At 31.0% G+C, this 16,915-nt stretch overlaps 1 protein-coding gene across 1 annotated transcript in view; it reads left to right on the top strand.

Moving 5' to 3' along the window:
• The window catches only part of apolpp (retinoid- and fatty-acid binding glycoprotein apolipophorin), a 47,351-nt gene that overhangs the window by 19,825 nt on the left and 10,611 nt on the right, over nt 1-16,915 (top strand). Inside the window, exons 23-44 of the mRNA XM_074117820.1 lie at nt 111-316; nt 393-624; nt 729-868; nt 1,339-1,435; nt 1,985-2,278; nt 2,707-2,997; nt 3,079-3,233; nt 4,548-4,713; nt 4,933-5,100; nt 5,456-5,694; nt 7,182-7,311; nt 7,391-7,535; nt 8,086-8,274; nt 10,087-10,313; nt 10,889-11,059; nt 11,236-11,391; nt 12,829-12,991; nt 13,491-13,657; nt 14,315-14,535; nt 14,879-15,177; nt 15,871-15,998; nt 16,263-16,391. Coding sequence (XP_073973921.1) covers nt 111-316; nt 393-624; nt 729-868; nt 1,339-1,435; nt 1,985-2,278; nt 2,707-2,997; nt 3,079-3,233; nt 4,548-4,713; nt 4,933-5,100; nt 5,456-5,694; nt 7,182-7,311; nt 7,391-7,535; nt 8,086-8,274; nt 10,087-10,313; nt 10,889-11,059; nt 11,236-11,391; nt 12,829-12,991; nt 13,491-13,657; nt 14,315-14,535; nt 14,879-15,177; nt 15,871-15,998; nt 16,263-16,391 — 4,113 coding nt within the window. The remainder of the gene's footprint in view (nt 1-110; nt 317-392; nt 625-728; nt 869-1,338; nt 1,436-1,984; nt 2,279-2,706; nt 2,998-3,078; nt 3,234-4,547; nt 4,714-4,932; nt 5,101-5,455; nt 5,695-7,181; nt 7,312-7,390; nt 7,536-8,085; nt 8,275-10,086; nt 10,314-10,888; nt 11,060-11,235; nt 11,392-12,828; nt 12,992-13,490; nt 13,658-14,314; nt 14,536-14,878; nt 15,178-15,870; nt 15,999-16,262; nt 16,392-16,915) is intronic.

The following is a 16,915-nucleotide window of genomic DNA, read 5'->3' on the forward strand; positions in this document are numbered from 1 at the left end:
GATCAAATCGGAGTAGAAAAGAAATAAAATGACGCTTAAGAAATAAAATTATAAAATTTATTTTCAAAATACCAATTAAAAATGTGGCTTCTTTATTTACACTGTTCCAGTGGGAATTCATGGGAAATAGTGTTGCCCTGACTTCATCTAGAAAGGTATTGAAAAATCATCAATCAAAATTTATTAATGTTTTGGAAGTTAAACCTGGTGGCAAATATGAACTTCGAGTACATGCAACCCATAAGCATAACAAAGATGATTTAGACTATTCAGCAGATGTAGATCTTTTATTACCTGCCGATCCTAAAAATGTCAAGTTAGTTTTTATAAATAGTTAATGCTTTGTATTATTTAGATATATAAATTATTCATTATAATTCTAAAAAATATAGGCTGAAAGCTGGTTTGAAACACAATAATGTAGAAACTAAAGGTCATCTTAATGCAGTTGCTGGAAGCAAACAATATTTGCAATCAGATTTCAGTGTAAAACCAGGTGATAAACCATCAGGAGCGTTTAAAGTAAAAGTGCCTGATTATGTATTCGCTCAAGGAGATTTCCTTTTTGATGGAACCAATTTTAAGTCTAAGAGTAAGATTGAATTACCAAAAGTGCAGAAACAAGTAAGTGTTTTTAATTTTGTAATTCGATCAATTACTTCGTTAAATAAACAAGGATGCCAAGAGTATATTATTGCTAATGCACTAATACCATTCTTTGATAACAGCTGGATGGCAAGGCAAATTTTGTAGTCTCAAATTCAAAGTACAGTGGATCTGCTGAGTTATGTTGGGAGGCTGGTAATCCTGAGAAAACTCTACAGTTCCAAACTGATACCGTTGTTCAAGATAACTCTGTCGCTTCCGCGTAAGTAAAATTTTAAGGATTTCAGTTAATTAGCTCACTCAATTTCACCAACTGGGATTCGTACCGGTAATACCATAATGGAAACTTTATTTTCGCAATCTACTTCTCTGTTCATAAAGTGTAGAAGCATAGGTTTGTCATGTAATAACGAAATAGTTTCTTCTAGGTTTTTAGTTTTTTTTTTAATTTCTCAATTAATATTGTTTTTCTTTTGTAAATTATCTAAGAATTGACAACTAGCAATCGAATTACAAGTTTAGGACTTAAATTTAAATTATGTGGAAAAATGCGCTAAATTTTGAAGAAATATTTATGTAAAGAGAGGGAATGAGAAAATCAAACATTTATATCGCTGGATGCAAAAGTTTCATTGAATGATTATAATATTTTTCACTGAAAAATTCTGTATAAATCAAACAGAAAAGTTTCAAAATTTGTTAATTTGTAAATATAATATTTTTAAAATTTAGGAATGTATTAGTATTTGCCGGCAAAAAGACTGTGCTGAATCTACAAGGTGGTCATAGCGGAAATGAGGAAAAAAGTAAATTAGAAGGTGAACTGGAGGTCAGTTAGTTTTTTTTTTGTTTTTTTTTTTGTAGATGGTTAAGTTTTTACAGTGACACGTTACTTTTATTAGTAAGAGATATCGGGCGTCAAACTGATTTAAAGTTTTTTTAACTCAAATCCAAAAAGATTTCCAAATTAAAGTATTTTTTCACGCTTTTCTATCTCTTATGATTTTAAATGTAACTTAAAAAAAAAATTTTTTTTTTTTAATTCTTCTCTTTGTGATTTTATAAGAGATGATTTATTGTTTCCCAACTGTTCTGTAAGGTATCCACAAAAAATATTTGCTTAACGTTTGTTTTTAAGTTGTGTTAACGAAACGTCAGCAATTATAAATTATTTAAAAAAAATTATTGATATTATACCGAATCTTAATATTTGAAAATTAAAGATTATTTATATTTATTCAAATGATAACATATGTATGTAAATATGTAATGCAATGCAAATATTCTACTTATTTTTTTTTATTCTGCATAAACATATTGTAAACATTTATACTTGTGCATTAAATATTAATAATATTTATTATGTATTTATTTTAAGTTTGTTCTTCCCAATGGAGATCGAGTAGTTTTTAAGAGCAGTGACTATTATGATTTCACTAACATTCATGACGCAATTGGGGAAGGTGAGGTGGAATTAACACTACAGAAAAGTGGAAAAGAACCTTTAAAAGTATCTGTAAAAGGCATTACTAAAAATGTGGACGTTGAAAGGTTGAATTTTGACGGTCAGTTCACCTTATATGTGGTTACACCTGAGAAAAAGGAGCTTAACTCTCACTTGGTCCTGAAAAAGGCGCCTAAAGGAGAAGATAAATGGCTAGTGAAAGGCGAGGTAAATTTTATTTTTATTTAAAACGCGTTATGTGCATGGAGTCGTTTTTCAGTACATTCTTTCTTCTGCCAGCCGCCAGACTGTGGTACTCGATACAAGCAACTCTGACCGACACGCGAAAATGAGCTGTAAGAGGTTCAAGGAAGAGAAATCTCTGCGTAGTAATACGGTCCTAAAACCACTGAGCTAATCCCTTTTTTTATTTTTTTAAATTAAAATTATTTAATTTTCTATCTCATTATATTTTTTACGATTTTCACCTGAAATTACCAAAAGTATTTTTATTTTTATATTCTTATGTAATTTTTTAAAATTGACGTAATTTGTTTATTTTCTCATAAATTAGTTTATAACCCCAATTTTTCTTTTATCAAAAAACATTAGGTCTATAACTTAAAAAAACTAAATTATTTGTATTTTATTTATAGTTTGCTGTAACTGGAAATCTGGTGGATAGACCAGTCACATTTAAATTAGATTCTGAAGTTCCTACTGAATTATTTGATGATTCGAAAGATCTTACTAAATTACCACCTTTAAATTACCACTTGAGTTTTAATGCTGGATCAGATGTTCATTTAGAGAGCAACGGAAAAGTAGGTGGGAACATTTTATCCGGAGATTTAACTGCTAAACTCCCTCAAGATTCACCAGTTACTTCAGTGAAATGGGTAACTTCCAATTTCGTAGATCTGTTCAATGATGACAATAAATATAAGGTAACTATGAATCTCCAATAACTCATTTTTGTTGTCACTTAAATATATTATTATATTATTACGTTTTATTGTTAATTTAAGGTGAAAGCCAGCAATGAACTACATTGGAATAATGAGAACTTCATTAAAGTTAGTGGAGAAGCAAATTGCGAACCAAATGGTTTAAATTATGTAGCCGAATGGGAAACCAACGAATTATCAAAAAGGAAGCTTTCCGGAGCGGCACATTGGTTTGAGTTAGTGACCTCCTTTTCATTACATTATACAAAAAATTTATATGAAAATATTTATTCATTCTTTATTTGTGGTTCTGGAAAATTGGTTGACCTAAAATATATTTTGTTATTGTAGTTTAAAATGTAATCCACAGCTCGTTTACAATTTAATGCGCAATGTACTTTAAATACACTTTATATACAGAGTGGCCAGAGTTATATGCTCCACCCACTTTTTTTTTTAACGGCGGGAAATTTCGAAAAAATAAAAAACACGTATCTAATCATTTTTAGTCTAGTTTATTTTTAGTGATTGACCCATTTTTTTAAACCCATGTATTTCGAAATTCCCCGCCGTTTAAAAAAAAAGTGGGTGGAGCATATAACTCTGGTCACCCTGTATACCTAACTAGTACTACTTCAATTTAATTATAACAAACATCATTTATTTTAAATTATAAACACTATTTAAATTACCACTTGAGCTTGAATGCTGGATCAGATGTTCATTTAGACTGTAGTGGAAAAGAGGGTGGGAACATTTTATCCGGAGATTAAATAATAATAATTTAATCTACTTATTCATCTTTGTGAACAGAATTAAGTAGATTTCCCATCACTGTCAAAATTGGGTTCTCTGGATTCAAGGAACTCGACGTTTTTACTTCGCCTTCAGGGGTAGGGGTCTCCAATTGGAAAGTTTTAGTTGCTTCAATACGTGATAATCATAGGTGAGAAGTAAGTAAAGAATTGGCATCCTTCTGTTGACCAATGTCGTGGCGTAATTTCTGATACGTTTCGTTGATCTTGACAGTATCATCTTTCAGTAATGATTTTGCCGGTTTTGAAAAAGGTATAGAAAAAACTCCTGTCGCTGATCGCCGCAAAATTAAAAAAAGGTTTGGATTGTAAAAGAATTTTGGGGACTTTTCGATCATTTAAATCATGATGTATCCTTGAGGTACTCTTTTAGGTTTTTTTAAGTGCACTTTAAATTATCTAAAACAGCAGTGTGATTAAAATCCAGTAGCTCTACGATCCCCAGAACCGTTTGAGTTGGGTCTCCTTCTACGATAGGTTTTCAAGTCCTTCTATGATGGACACGAGTAGTAGGTATGTAGACTATTGAGGTGAAAATCTGAAAACAGAAATGTTTGGAAATAACCTTGCATAGTTCTTTCCTCAAAATAGCATTTATTTTTCGAGCCGCCTCAGTAAATGTTAGTTGATGTCATTAAAAAAAATCGTCCGATTTTGCTTCCTTGACAAGTTGCCATCTGAAAAATCTTAAACTTTCCAACAAATATTATACTCTTTTTTTATTTTATTCTATAGAGATCAAAATACAAATAAAGCTGATGGTAATGCTGTTCTGTCTTGGGAGGGTAAAACTGCAGATTTAAGCGCCAAAACTGAAAGAAACAATGAAAATGTTTACACTTTCCACTTAGTTGGTAACTCGCCTGAACATGGAAAAGTTGATGTACAGTTGAAAAACAAAGTAAATATTTTTATTTTATTTTATTATTTTATTACACTAATTACTAGTAGTACTTCAGTATTGAAATGAAGTATTGCGTACGAATTAACTACTTCTTATTCATGAATTATCTACTGTCTAAGAGAACGGTACGTAACTCCGGCCAATTTCCCTGCAGTATATGAGAATTTTCAGACTAAATAAATCTTTTTTTAAATATATATATATATTTTTTTTTAGGTTGTAAAGAATGGTAAAGGCGTACATTCAGAATTGGTAATTACAAATAAAGATAAAAAATTAGCTGTTTTAAGTAAAGTTGAACTTGAACCAAATCATCCATTACTAGATATCGTAGTCGACCATCCTGATGGAAAAACTAAGTTCATGTGGAAAGTGGATAAAAGAGTTAGTTCCATTATCTTATGGCAAATTAAATTAAATCTTCAGATTTCCCAGTGACTGTACTTTTCTTTATTCATTTCTTTTAACATATATTGTGCAGATTAAAAAAAATTATCACGGAATAATTACAAAAATATTCAATTTATTAATAAAAGCCCTCAGAACTTTTTTTTTGTAATAAAAATAAAATTACTAATAAAAAGTAATTTCATTCTTTCACTAACATATTCAAGTCATTGCACTAGTCCAATCAACATTAAACTTCCCTTCAATAATAAGTGAATACAATTAGGAGAGATTGCTAACCTATTATTTATCTTTTTTATTTTGATACATATATTTATTTTGTTCCGTAAAGGGTGAAAGACACTGGGCCTCAGAGGTGAAAGCTAAATGGACTGGCAAAAAGAGTGGCTCTTTGGCATTAGATAGTGAAGTCATGCTCAAATCTATCGATAACTTTTTGATTAAGCACAACCTAGATGCGCCAATGAGTGGAAAACTGTATGCTGAACTCAGTAACAGACCTGGAAGTGGAGAAGGCAAAAAGATTACTTTCACTTTGAAAGAAAATGAAAAACTATCAATCTTTGCAAGGTAATATATAAGTGTTAACGGAAACAGAGGCTTTTTTTGTTATATATCAATTTATTATGCCAAGGCGCTTGAGCTTTAACATTACTCAATCAACTGATCTCTAATGCTGCGATTCCAGTTTTTATTTATTTATTTAATTGAGAACGTAAAATGGAGAAAAAAAGCATTGGTAAAAGCTGTTGTGAATTTCGCCATGCATTCATCCCAAACGTAATAGAACAATAATAATAATTGTATGTGATTAACAATAATAAATAATTTGTTAAAGTTTTTAAATTTAAAACTAGAATCGAATGTTCTCATTTTCTACTTTTCAATTTGATTCTCTGAATAGAAATTGAACGTAACAGTATTTACCGAACTAAATAGTTTATTATTATTTTTGTTTTGCTTTTCGAAATGAATTATTTTAATATAGTTGGTCATTTCTCCACATTTCCGGAGAACATTGCTTTATAATTTGCACCCACTTAAAGACTTTTTAACAACAAAAGGAAAATAATTATTCTTTACTATTAATGTTGCAATTATAGAAAAATGATAATATTAGGCCCAAAACATTGAAAATAATCTGTAACCAGTGAAATAAATTTTTTTAGCCAGAACAAAAAAAAGCAAGTATAAATGATGTAACTTAATCAGCCCGCTGAAATTAAAGTATTTGTTTTCCCTCAAGAAAATTAAATTACCATCAAAAATATCTCTCATTACTTGAGACCTTCTTCTGTAGAAGTATCCCACTTGACTGTGCACACACTCTAATGTGCATTTTCATTGCTTTGGATTTTTATTGGATAGCTTTACGCCAAGTTAGAGTTCTCTTGTTAGGCGGGGATGCTATAGTTTAGTTAGTTTGATAGGCCAAACAGCTGAACAGGAGTCAACTGTGGATGCACAAGAGTAGAAAATTGATCCACCCGTCTGAAAAACGCTTGCTTTACAGAGATGAATCACTCCTTCCTCTTCTCCTATTAGCCCCCCACTCATCCTAGTACTGTGATAAGTGTGTATAAAGTTTTCTCTTCATTTGTTTCGCCCCTATTTAAATATTCTTATTCAATAAAACTTGACTACATGCCACAACTTAGTCGTTGCCACTTTTGTACTTCCTCTATTATTTAGTTTTAAGAAAATTCATACTACATTTGTAAGAGAGAACAGCCCAATTCAAAAAATAAATACGTGTACTAAGTTTAAATTTGATTTTCAGACTGGATTGTCAAGGAAATCCACCTTATTGTTTTATCATATTCCAGAAATTTGAGAATAGTTCTAGGATTCCATAAACTTCCTGTTAACTGATCCATTACAATCTGCTTTAGGACTGATGTCCATTATTGGCAAATTCAAATAAATTCTTATCTTTTAATTTAAAATCACCGGAATCGGTATAGTTCAGTCGTATTAGTAAAAGGTTTCCAACATTTTTACGATTAAATTTGTTCAGAATGTTAGCATTTTCACTCTCCTTTTTTGTTTTGTTTCAGTTCGAATTATGTTGTAAGAGAAGATGGACAAGAGAAAATAATTGAAGGAAATGGTAACCTGAAATTAGGCGACAAACAATTTCCCCTTAACTTTAAGGGCACGTGGATAAGTACTGAAAGTGAAACATCGGTAGGTGTTTATAATTCGTCATTTAAAAATTAAGCAATTAGTAGCATATCATTTAAATTAATAAAAAAAAAATTTTAAGGCCAAGGTTCGCGTCAAAAGTGAAGAGAGATCTGTAGAACTTGTATATAAACACAATGATGATGAGTTTAATTTAAAACGAACGGTATGTTTTGAAGAGAGCAAATGTTCCGAATTTCAAGTTCTTAACAGAGCGAGATATTCTGGTAAGATGAAATTTTTATTTAAAAGAAGCTATTGGAATTAATAATTTAAATTAAATTAGTATTATTAATTCATTATTAATAATTACTTATAAATATTTACTATTTTAAAATTGCTTTCTTGGGTATTTCTGGCACCCAATAGTGCCTCCTCATCTTCGCAATTGCTAGAGAATCGTTATAAAATCTCCATCAAGAAAAGTATTCACTATAGGTCTATTAAGATCATTCATCGTTTTCTGAACCGTAGTCAGCTGTCAAAATATTTTGGAGCTGAAAACAAAATACTTGAGTTAGAATTTTTAGAATTTGGTTCGAGAAAATTGATTCGAATGTTTTGCAGAATTTTAATTTATGAATTTTCAAATAATGAATCTATTTACTTTTGAAATTATGTTTGAAAATGTAAAATTTCATGATATCTTTTCAGCAGATTAATGGCTGTGCTGTGCTACTGCCTCAGTGGGACAAACTAACATTTTTTTCTAACATTTAATATAATACATAACATTTGATTTATTTCTTTCTAATAATTGAGTACTCATGTTTACAGGTTTAGATGAATACGATCATACTTTAGTGGTAACTGTTGATTTGCATTTAATTCATTCAAGCTTTCCGGATCTATCTTATGTAGGAAGTTACAAAAGGAAAGGACAAACTGTGGATCACTTAGTTGAAGCCAAAGTGGCAGATGAAGTTAAATTCAAATATCTTGCCTACGTCCATGATAAAGAAACTGGTAAATTTCTATTTATTTGTCTACTATTTTATTAAACACTAGCAATATTATCTATTAATCACATACTATTGTTCTGGGGCATTCTTAGAGTGGACAATGCATTGCTAACAATGTAAAATTTGACGAACGTTAATTACCTATTTAGCTTGCTGGCCACACATTTGTTGAACTTTAAATAAAAATTTATCTCTGTAGCTCATAAATATCCCTGTCCTCAGGTACTTGTTAGAATTGAAGTGGGAGTTAATTTAATGTTTTTCATTAAAGAATGCGGTGACACATGTAAATGAAGTGTGCACAAGTGAAACACTTGTTTCACACATGTATTAAAGTAGGTTAAGAATTACATTAACGATTGTGATGACGTTACAGTTGAGCTCTGAATGTTGAGACTACCTAACCACTAAAAGCCCTATTCATTATATAAAATTGAAGGGTAACTCCTATAGCTGGAACCTGAAAGAAATATGCTTGGAATATGAACACTGGCTGTGAATGTTATGAAGTCTCCATAATGTGAGATAGCATTAAATGAAATATGACTGTGGCTGACTTTTTGGCTCTCTTTTGGTGGCCTCAACACCGCCATTAGCACCGCGGTTAAACGTCTCCTTTTAATATCCACCGTCATCAGCAATCAATCATAAAACGCTCTGCTTCAGTAGTCTTTTCAGTTATCCCCTTTCGGTGTTGTCGAATTGTTGCGGTTGTTCTCAAATTATTGAACCAAATGAGATCCTCGTATCATTGGTTGCACCACCTTATTTCCGGACTTCACTTTTCGTGTTACTCTCCTCCATCCTGACCACACGCCCAGCTCAATCTTACGTTAAAAAAAATCCTTTAACTGCTCAAAGTTTCCAATTTTTTTCTTTTTCCCAACAATTTTCCTTAATTCTTTTTGAACAAGGAGAGACTGTTATATTCTCTTATGGAAATTGTCTATGTTTGGGAGGTATATTTACAAGCTTCTTACACAATCTTACTTTAGAAAAAGATTGAAATCAAGAGATTCTTAAAAACTTAAATAACATCAATTGGAAGCATTGCTTTTTTATTAATCTCCTGGGTAGCATTTTGAAATATTTTTATAATTTTTTCTTTATTCGGCTTATTCAATTTCAATATAATTCCACCAAATTTTGTCAGTTTAAGTGAGTAGCTGCCTCCAAATCCCACAATTCATCTCAGCTTTTAAGCTTCCATTTTCTACAGCAGACAAAGAAGGCAAGTGGGGGCTATTTACTGATTCATTCCTAAATAAATTGTGCCAAGCTACCTCCTAAATATAGCCACCATCCAGCTCGATTCAACGAGCAGGGCAGTGGATTTTCTGCCAGAAACTTATATCTGTATACATTGATTAATTCCTCTGGTGAGGAATTTTTCCTTTTTAATTTTCATATTAAAAATGTATTTTAAAGTGCAGGGGCTATCCTTTCTGAGTCGCCTGGCCTTGCTCTTGCGATGGACTGTAACTGGGAGTTTATTCTGATGTGCTTTATTGGCGTGTGTTTGTATGTATGTCGTATGTAACTCTGAAATGTGAAGCACAATGAAGAGACTTGTCATCTTTTACGATAAACGTATATACTTTGGAGGTTTTCTGTGTCTTTTCTAACTGAATTTAATAATGATGGGTTCATGTATCAGCTCAAATGTTTTTCTTTGCTAACAATTTCTACAACTAATTGACTAACTTTGCCCCTACTAAATTTTGATGCTTTTGATTTAATGACAAATCTAGTTGAGCATTCATTTCTAAATGTGCCAGATAAGTATTAAAAAGCAATATTTTGTGTTGTACTCCAGGATTGTTTTTAACGCTCCCGAAGAGGACCGTTGGCGCCGAGTTAAAGTTGGATACCGATACTAGAAATGATCATTCGAGAATTTCATCGAAATTGGAAGCGAATTTGTATTTGAATAAAGAAAAAAATGATAAACTGTGCTTAACTGTAAATTCTGATATTGCTACAGCAAAGGATTCTCTGAAACTTAGTGGAGAAGCAAAACTGACCCATCCATCTCTAAAGAAGGTGAAAATGATTTATTTTTCAAGACTAATATATCTTATGTTATTGGAGTGAATTTCAATACTCTTTATTATACTCTTTCTACACTACACTCCTGTTAGTTCTCTTGCGACAGTATCTAGCTAAACAGTCTAATTTTTTTTATATCTTTGAAAACACAATAAAATTGAATATAGCGCCATTAAATCTAACAGGACGGCCTAGAAATTATGCCCTACTAGACCCGCGAGCTATAAGTTGAAAGACTTGCAAAATGTCCATCAAATCAATTTGCTTAATTCTTGCCAATTTTGTGTTATCTAAGATAAGGTTCGGATAAATGCAATGAGGATGTTTTATTCAAACTTTACGGTAGGATAAGAAATTAATCGTCAAAAACTGCACGAAATAGCGTAATGTTGAAAAACACCCTATTTCGACAGTTTATTTCGTTTTTTCTGACAAGAATCTTTTACATACTTTCAAATTTGTGCAATCTATAGGTCTGAAGAAAATTAAATTTATCAACACCTTGGAAAAAAAATTTTTTACTGATCGAATATAATCAAATTTAATTCTTTTTTTTTTTTTTTTTTTAGGACTTATATGTAAAAGGGCACTATTCGTTGCATCATTTGAATGAAGAAGCTGATCTGGTTTTGGATATCTTTAATAATGAAAATGAAAAAGTTGTTCTTAGTCTTAGAAGTAATACTGTCAAAGAAAATGCTAAACTAGAGAGGCAAACGGTCGTCGCTGTGAAGAGCCCTGTAATTTCATTAATAAATACAATCTAAATACACACATATATTTATGTATAAATACTTTTATACATGTGTGTGTGTGTGTGTTGCGAATGTATAGATAGATGTATAGAATGTAGTATAGTTGTATGTTTATGTTAATATTTTGTCATTCACGTATATCTCTACTAATTTTCGTATAGGCCTGCAAGCTGGATGTACATTACGACAGTCGTGCTGTTGTTAAAGAAGGTGGTTACTTTTCACTGGAAGAAAAATTTAGCTATGTAGATTCTCAGGGATCAACGAGGGAGAGCAAATTCCAGTATAAACTTTCACCTCTATCAGCATATGTGCTGGTAAGTATTAAAAGCAATTGATTTTTTTTTTTTTTTTGTTAAAATCTGAGAAGTAATTAGATTTTATAAAAATCTTATTGCCAATTACATGGTTATCTTATTGAGAGTAAAGTCATTGGCAATCTAGCAAATTTTCAAAAACCGAATACACGTTTAAATCCATCTGAGCCAGGATTTTATTTTTGCAAATTACTTCTTTCCCTTAATCCCTCTCCAAGGCGCCACGGTAGCCGAGCGGTTAGAGGCAAGACCTGCGAAGCTAATATGTATTGTGGTACTGGGTTCGATTCCCAGTCTTTAGGCCTTGAATTTTATTTAATGGTTAATAAAAGAAATTTACAGTAAAGTATGTTTGCTAGTCGCCTCCGTCCACGACACCTAATTGGTAGTTGGACGTTAAGCCCCGCCTGAAAAAATAGGCGATTACTTTACTTTACTTACTTAATCCCTCTCATTGAATTTTGGTTTTCCACCTGTTAACCTCTGTTGATAGAAATCTATAACTATCCTCCCTCGAAACATTAATGTGTTTATGTTTGTAAACAGAAAAACTCAAAAAACGAAAAAGAAGTTCTAATTTAATGATATGAAAGTTACCAAATTTTCGTGGTAAATTTTTAGGGTTTTGAAATGCATGTTTTGGGTACGGATTGTGTTTTAAGATAAAAGAAGGTGAATGAAGAAAAAAAATCGTACCTAAACTTTTCTTCTTTCTAATAATGGCAGCAGTTGAATTTTATTCATATTCCGCCTCAAGTGATGCAAACAGATTTTAAGTACTCCCCTTAGTTAGTTCTCTTTTTTCCGGCTACCGCCTTAAAAAGATATTTTATTTAGGTACTACTCATTCGGACCAAAGTTTTGAACAATCTATCTATAAATGAAAGACGGTTTTACTTTTCATGTTTTTTTCTCCAACTTGTTCGACGTTTTTTATTTAAATTACCATTTTAATGCGTTAAACGACTTAACATTTTCGGGCAATTAATGAAATGTTAGATTTCGAAATGAAGAGAATAAGTTAACCATAAATACGTTTATGGAGAAGATTTATATTTTTCTCTGTTTCCTAGTGATCGGACACCCTAATTCATTAAATTTGAAATGCGTATCACTTTTATTTGATTTTCTACATTATACAATTGAATTGGTTTCTAAATCATCAGACCTTAATTTATGAGGGGAAGATCAGTAGCCCAAAGGTGTTTAAAAATAAAAATAAAGATTTTTACAAAGGTTTCTTTTTTCAATGCCAGAAAAGCTCATGACAGAGGTGTGAGCTTGGGCTCAACTTGAAAAAGCATTTAACTATAGGGTTTTAGGTGTTTCACGATATTGAAGCCGTTGAAGAGGAATAAAGTAGTCTATATTTTGAATATTATTTAAAAATTATTTGAGATTATTTAAAATAGTTTCAACGTTGGTTTGTCGTTTCAGTTCACGCTTCCTTCTTTGAAATTGTTGGAATTAGATGGTAAATTCGAAACTAAAGGCAAGGATCTTGAATATACCGGAGTGTACTTCATTGGTTCTAGAAAATGCGAGGAAACTTTACGTTATAATTCGGAATCAAATCATGCAGTGTATCACTTTCTTTATGGTAGGTTGTTAATAATACTTTTTTTAAATTTATTTAGTAATGTACAATTTTTCAGTTCATGCAACAAATAAATATGTGTAGAGATAAGAGATGGTAAGTGACATGTAGGAGGAGAGAAACTAGCACTCTGTACAGGACATCGTTGTTAATCAGTTCCCTAGGAATTTTTCAGGGCCACAAGTGATCCAGTCGGAAGGCCTAAATTTTAACTACAATTAAAAATTTCTAAAAGAACTTCATAAACCTTGGAAGAATTAAATTTACTAAAACTAAACGACAATATGACTAATAAAAAAAAAGTAATGAAACTTAAATTCACTTAAAACTTCCAAATCTCATTCACAAACTGCAAATAACGCCCGAAAATTGAACTTAATTTCCGCATTTTAACACAAAGTTAAAATTTAAAAGGCGGATCATTTTTTCTTATTATAATAATACTTTTTTAAAATAAGTTATTTAATGTTCTTTATTTTATTTTATTATTTTTTGTTTCTAGATGGCAATACACTAACCGCTGAAGCAGGATTTCTAATGGGAAAATCTGCTTCATTGAATTTTGGTTTTAATGATAAACCTGCTACAAAGCTAGAGGTCGCTCTCGATGAAACTAACTTCTTGAAATCTCATTATAACTACGATCCTGAAGTTATTAAAAATATATGGGTAAATTTAGTATTCATTTGTTTATATATTAAAAATTAAACTTCCTTATTACTTGCAAATGTTAAGAGTTTTGTCATTTATTTACACTACTCAAATCGATCAACATATTAGACGCTATTGCTCTATTTTGGTGATTTAAATTAATAGTTTTGGTTAAGCAGCTTTAATGAATACTAAATTAAAATTAAGTTTCAATTTAATTAAATTTGGGTAACTTTAGTTTTCTCGAAAGATTAAATTTTAGCAATTGAACTTAGAATATCATTCAGAGTATTTTGTTTGCCAATATATTTGATATTTTGTTTCTTTCCTAAGCCTTTATGAGGACAGCTTTCTGCGCATTAATAGGAAATAGAAGTTCCAGAATATGTATAACTGACTGTCTTAAATTAAATTTATTTATAATACTAAAACATAAAAAAAAACATGCATGTAAATATTAGTCATGCTACTAATCAACTTTAGTATGCTGACATTGAAATTCGGTCCGCCAAGCAGTTGAATTTCAGCTCAATTATTTACAAATCATTAACTCATAGAAGAAGGTTTTGACTTTTTTATGCTGTATGTTTTCATTTTAGAATGTTGCAAAAGTAAAAGATTCTATTAGTAATCTCGAATTTGTATAATAAGTAATAAGAAATTAATTTTTTTCAGACAAGTTTAGGGGAACTACTACAAGGTGACGAAGAGGAATTTAAAAATTTAGTGACTGATGCTTACAAAAAAGAACAGCCAGAACTTAATCACTTTGTCAATTGTTTGAGCCGATGTTTACCTGACTTTACTAATTTACGAAATCATCTTGAAGGAGAGCTTAAGCTGTTGAAAGAAGAAGCTTTGTCAGATGCAGAATTATCTAATGCTGTTAATCATTTGTGAGTATTTGAAAAAATATTTGTTAGTTTTCTTAAACTGGCTAGAAACATCAGAGAGCTTTTCCGAAAGCTTAATCGTGTGGGCGACGGCCAGTTTAGGGCATTCGCAAAAAATGTCTCGATGAACTGTATGATGACCTGGACAGAATAAGATCAGTGTGTTTGACGTAGATTAAGCTTTTTAAAGACATTCTAAGATGAGTTAATGCCTAAAGCCCAGTCGATGACCATAAATTTTACAGACTTTCCTAGAAAAGATGAAAAGCCATTTCTTTTTCTCGTAAATTCGTTTGATTAAGAAATAAATTCCTTTGGAAATACGATTTCTATTTTTATGTTTTAGGAGAGAATCATTTGGTACACTTTTCGACCACTTGAAAATATTCACAGAAGAATTTGAAAAACTTTTAGAAACTGTTAGTTCTCTTACCAGAGAATATGTTGATAAAATGACTGAAGTATTCAATAAAGTTGCTCCAAAAGTAACGGAAGCACTTGACAGTCTAACTAAAATGGTAGTTTCACTATTGGAACAATATGTAAAAGTGTGCTTAAGTTTCGTAGACCAATTAGTAGAAGAATTGAAGAAATACCAAGAAGATTTGGATGCTTTTACACAAGTTTTTACTGATTTACTGCATGGTAATGTATTTGTTAATTTTTTATCGAACCATACATAATTACATTTCCCTTAAATCTTGTCAAATTTAAAATTCCAGAGAATCGAAGGTAGAAACAATGATCTTAAAACTACCCACTCATTCTTTTTTTTCTACCTCCAGCTATAAGAGTTGGAGAGAGCTGCGTGTTAGAATTGTGTTTTGAATCGCTTCTGAAAGTATGGGTTCGAAAATATCAATCGAAAGTGCAAGTTTAGTTTTTTTTTTTCTGGCTGACCATTTTTACTTTTATGAGTATTTGCACAGATAGTTCCCTGTTCTAGCGCGATGACTCCCAAAACTAAAAAAAGTTACTTGAAGCATCGCAACTTACCTATTTGGGAAGAGTTTCCATTCATCTTTATTTTGTCCTAATCTTCTATCATCATCTAATCACCTAATCTTCGTCGTCTTTCGGTGTGTGCGAAATGTCGCTAATGCATAAATACTGTCTATAAAAAAAGGACAATACTCCGCTATTCAGCAATAAGCGGCAAACCTTAGCAATTCTTGGTGAAACATTCTTCATACTTCATTCTGGGCTTTCAGATCATAACATCTAAAAAACCTACTGCAGATTCATATCCCTACTAGAGTTCACTTTATTGTTATTATCATAATCAAAGGAACGTTGACATTTCAAATATTACCTTTGTAATTTTTTCCTTTTTTCCAGAGGTTGGAAAACAATTCGCTAGAGTATTGCTGGTTGTCCATGACGAAGTCAGAAAATTTATTGAAGTCAATCTGGAACAACTGAAGGAATTACCTCTTACCAATATGCTAAAAGAAAAATTGGACGAGGTAATTCTTATTAATCTAAATATTTCTTGAAATGAAATTGCTTTTCGCAATAATAAATTTAGATCCATATTGCTAACATTATTACGATTCGGACCCAGCTTCTTACATCCTACATCAATAGTTATAGTTTTTTAAAGCATTTTTTACTTAATTCAGTTTCATTGATAAAATAAAAAAGTACATCAGTATAATTATTTAAGTATTAAAAATTTATATATTATATATGATCAAGTCATATTTTAACAAGTGCATTTTGAAATTTAGTTAAAAGAATTAGCGGTTCCTGATGAGGCATGGCTAGTATATTCGGAAGTGGTTGAGAATTTAAAACAGTTCTTGCCTACCACAGAATGTGAGGACTTCGTCTCAGCATTGTCTTTATACATTACCAAGGTATTATTATTTTTTTTATCGTTTATATTGTCGACTATATGTTTATAAATTATCTAAGCAAATTTATAAACTTTGAGCAAAGAATCTTTATACATTTAATTAGCAGAAACTTTAAAATATCTTTTTTTATATCCATCAGAGCAAGGTGTTCAGCATGTTTGGCGAAATATTTAATTTTTGTTAGGTGTTAGAACTGTTTAATTTACTGAAATGGCTCTCCTTACCTTAAAATATCCCAAATAAATTTTTCGGAAAAATATTTCCAAGGAAGAAATTAAAACTATAAATATGCAACATGAATGCAAAGAAAATGGTAGCTAAGATTCCATTTTGTAGGATAGTATGTAATTCCAATTTTCATTTCCTTCTAGCTCATAAGTTAATTATCAAACTTGTCTTATTGCAATTTTCTCGTTTTATATAATTGATTCCACATAGATAGCCACTGACCCAAGTTCTAAAAAATAATGTTTTCATTATCGCAGGATTTCAAGGTAGGATATTCTATGGAGAACTCAACTTTA

Source organism: Rhodnius prolixus, unplaced genomic scaffold (assembly GCF_049639745.1).
Source record: "Rhodnius prolixus isolate KJV_2025 unplaced genomic scaffold, Rpr scaffold_2, whole genome shotgun sequence".
Lineage (NCBI taxonomy): Eukaryota > Metazoa > Arthropoda > Insecta > Hemiptera > Reduviidae > Rhodnius > Rhodnius prolixus.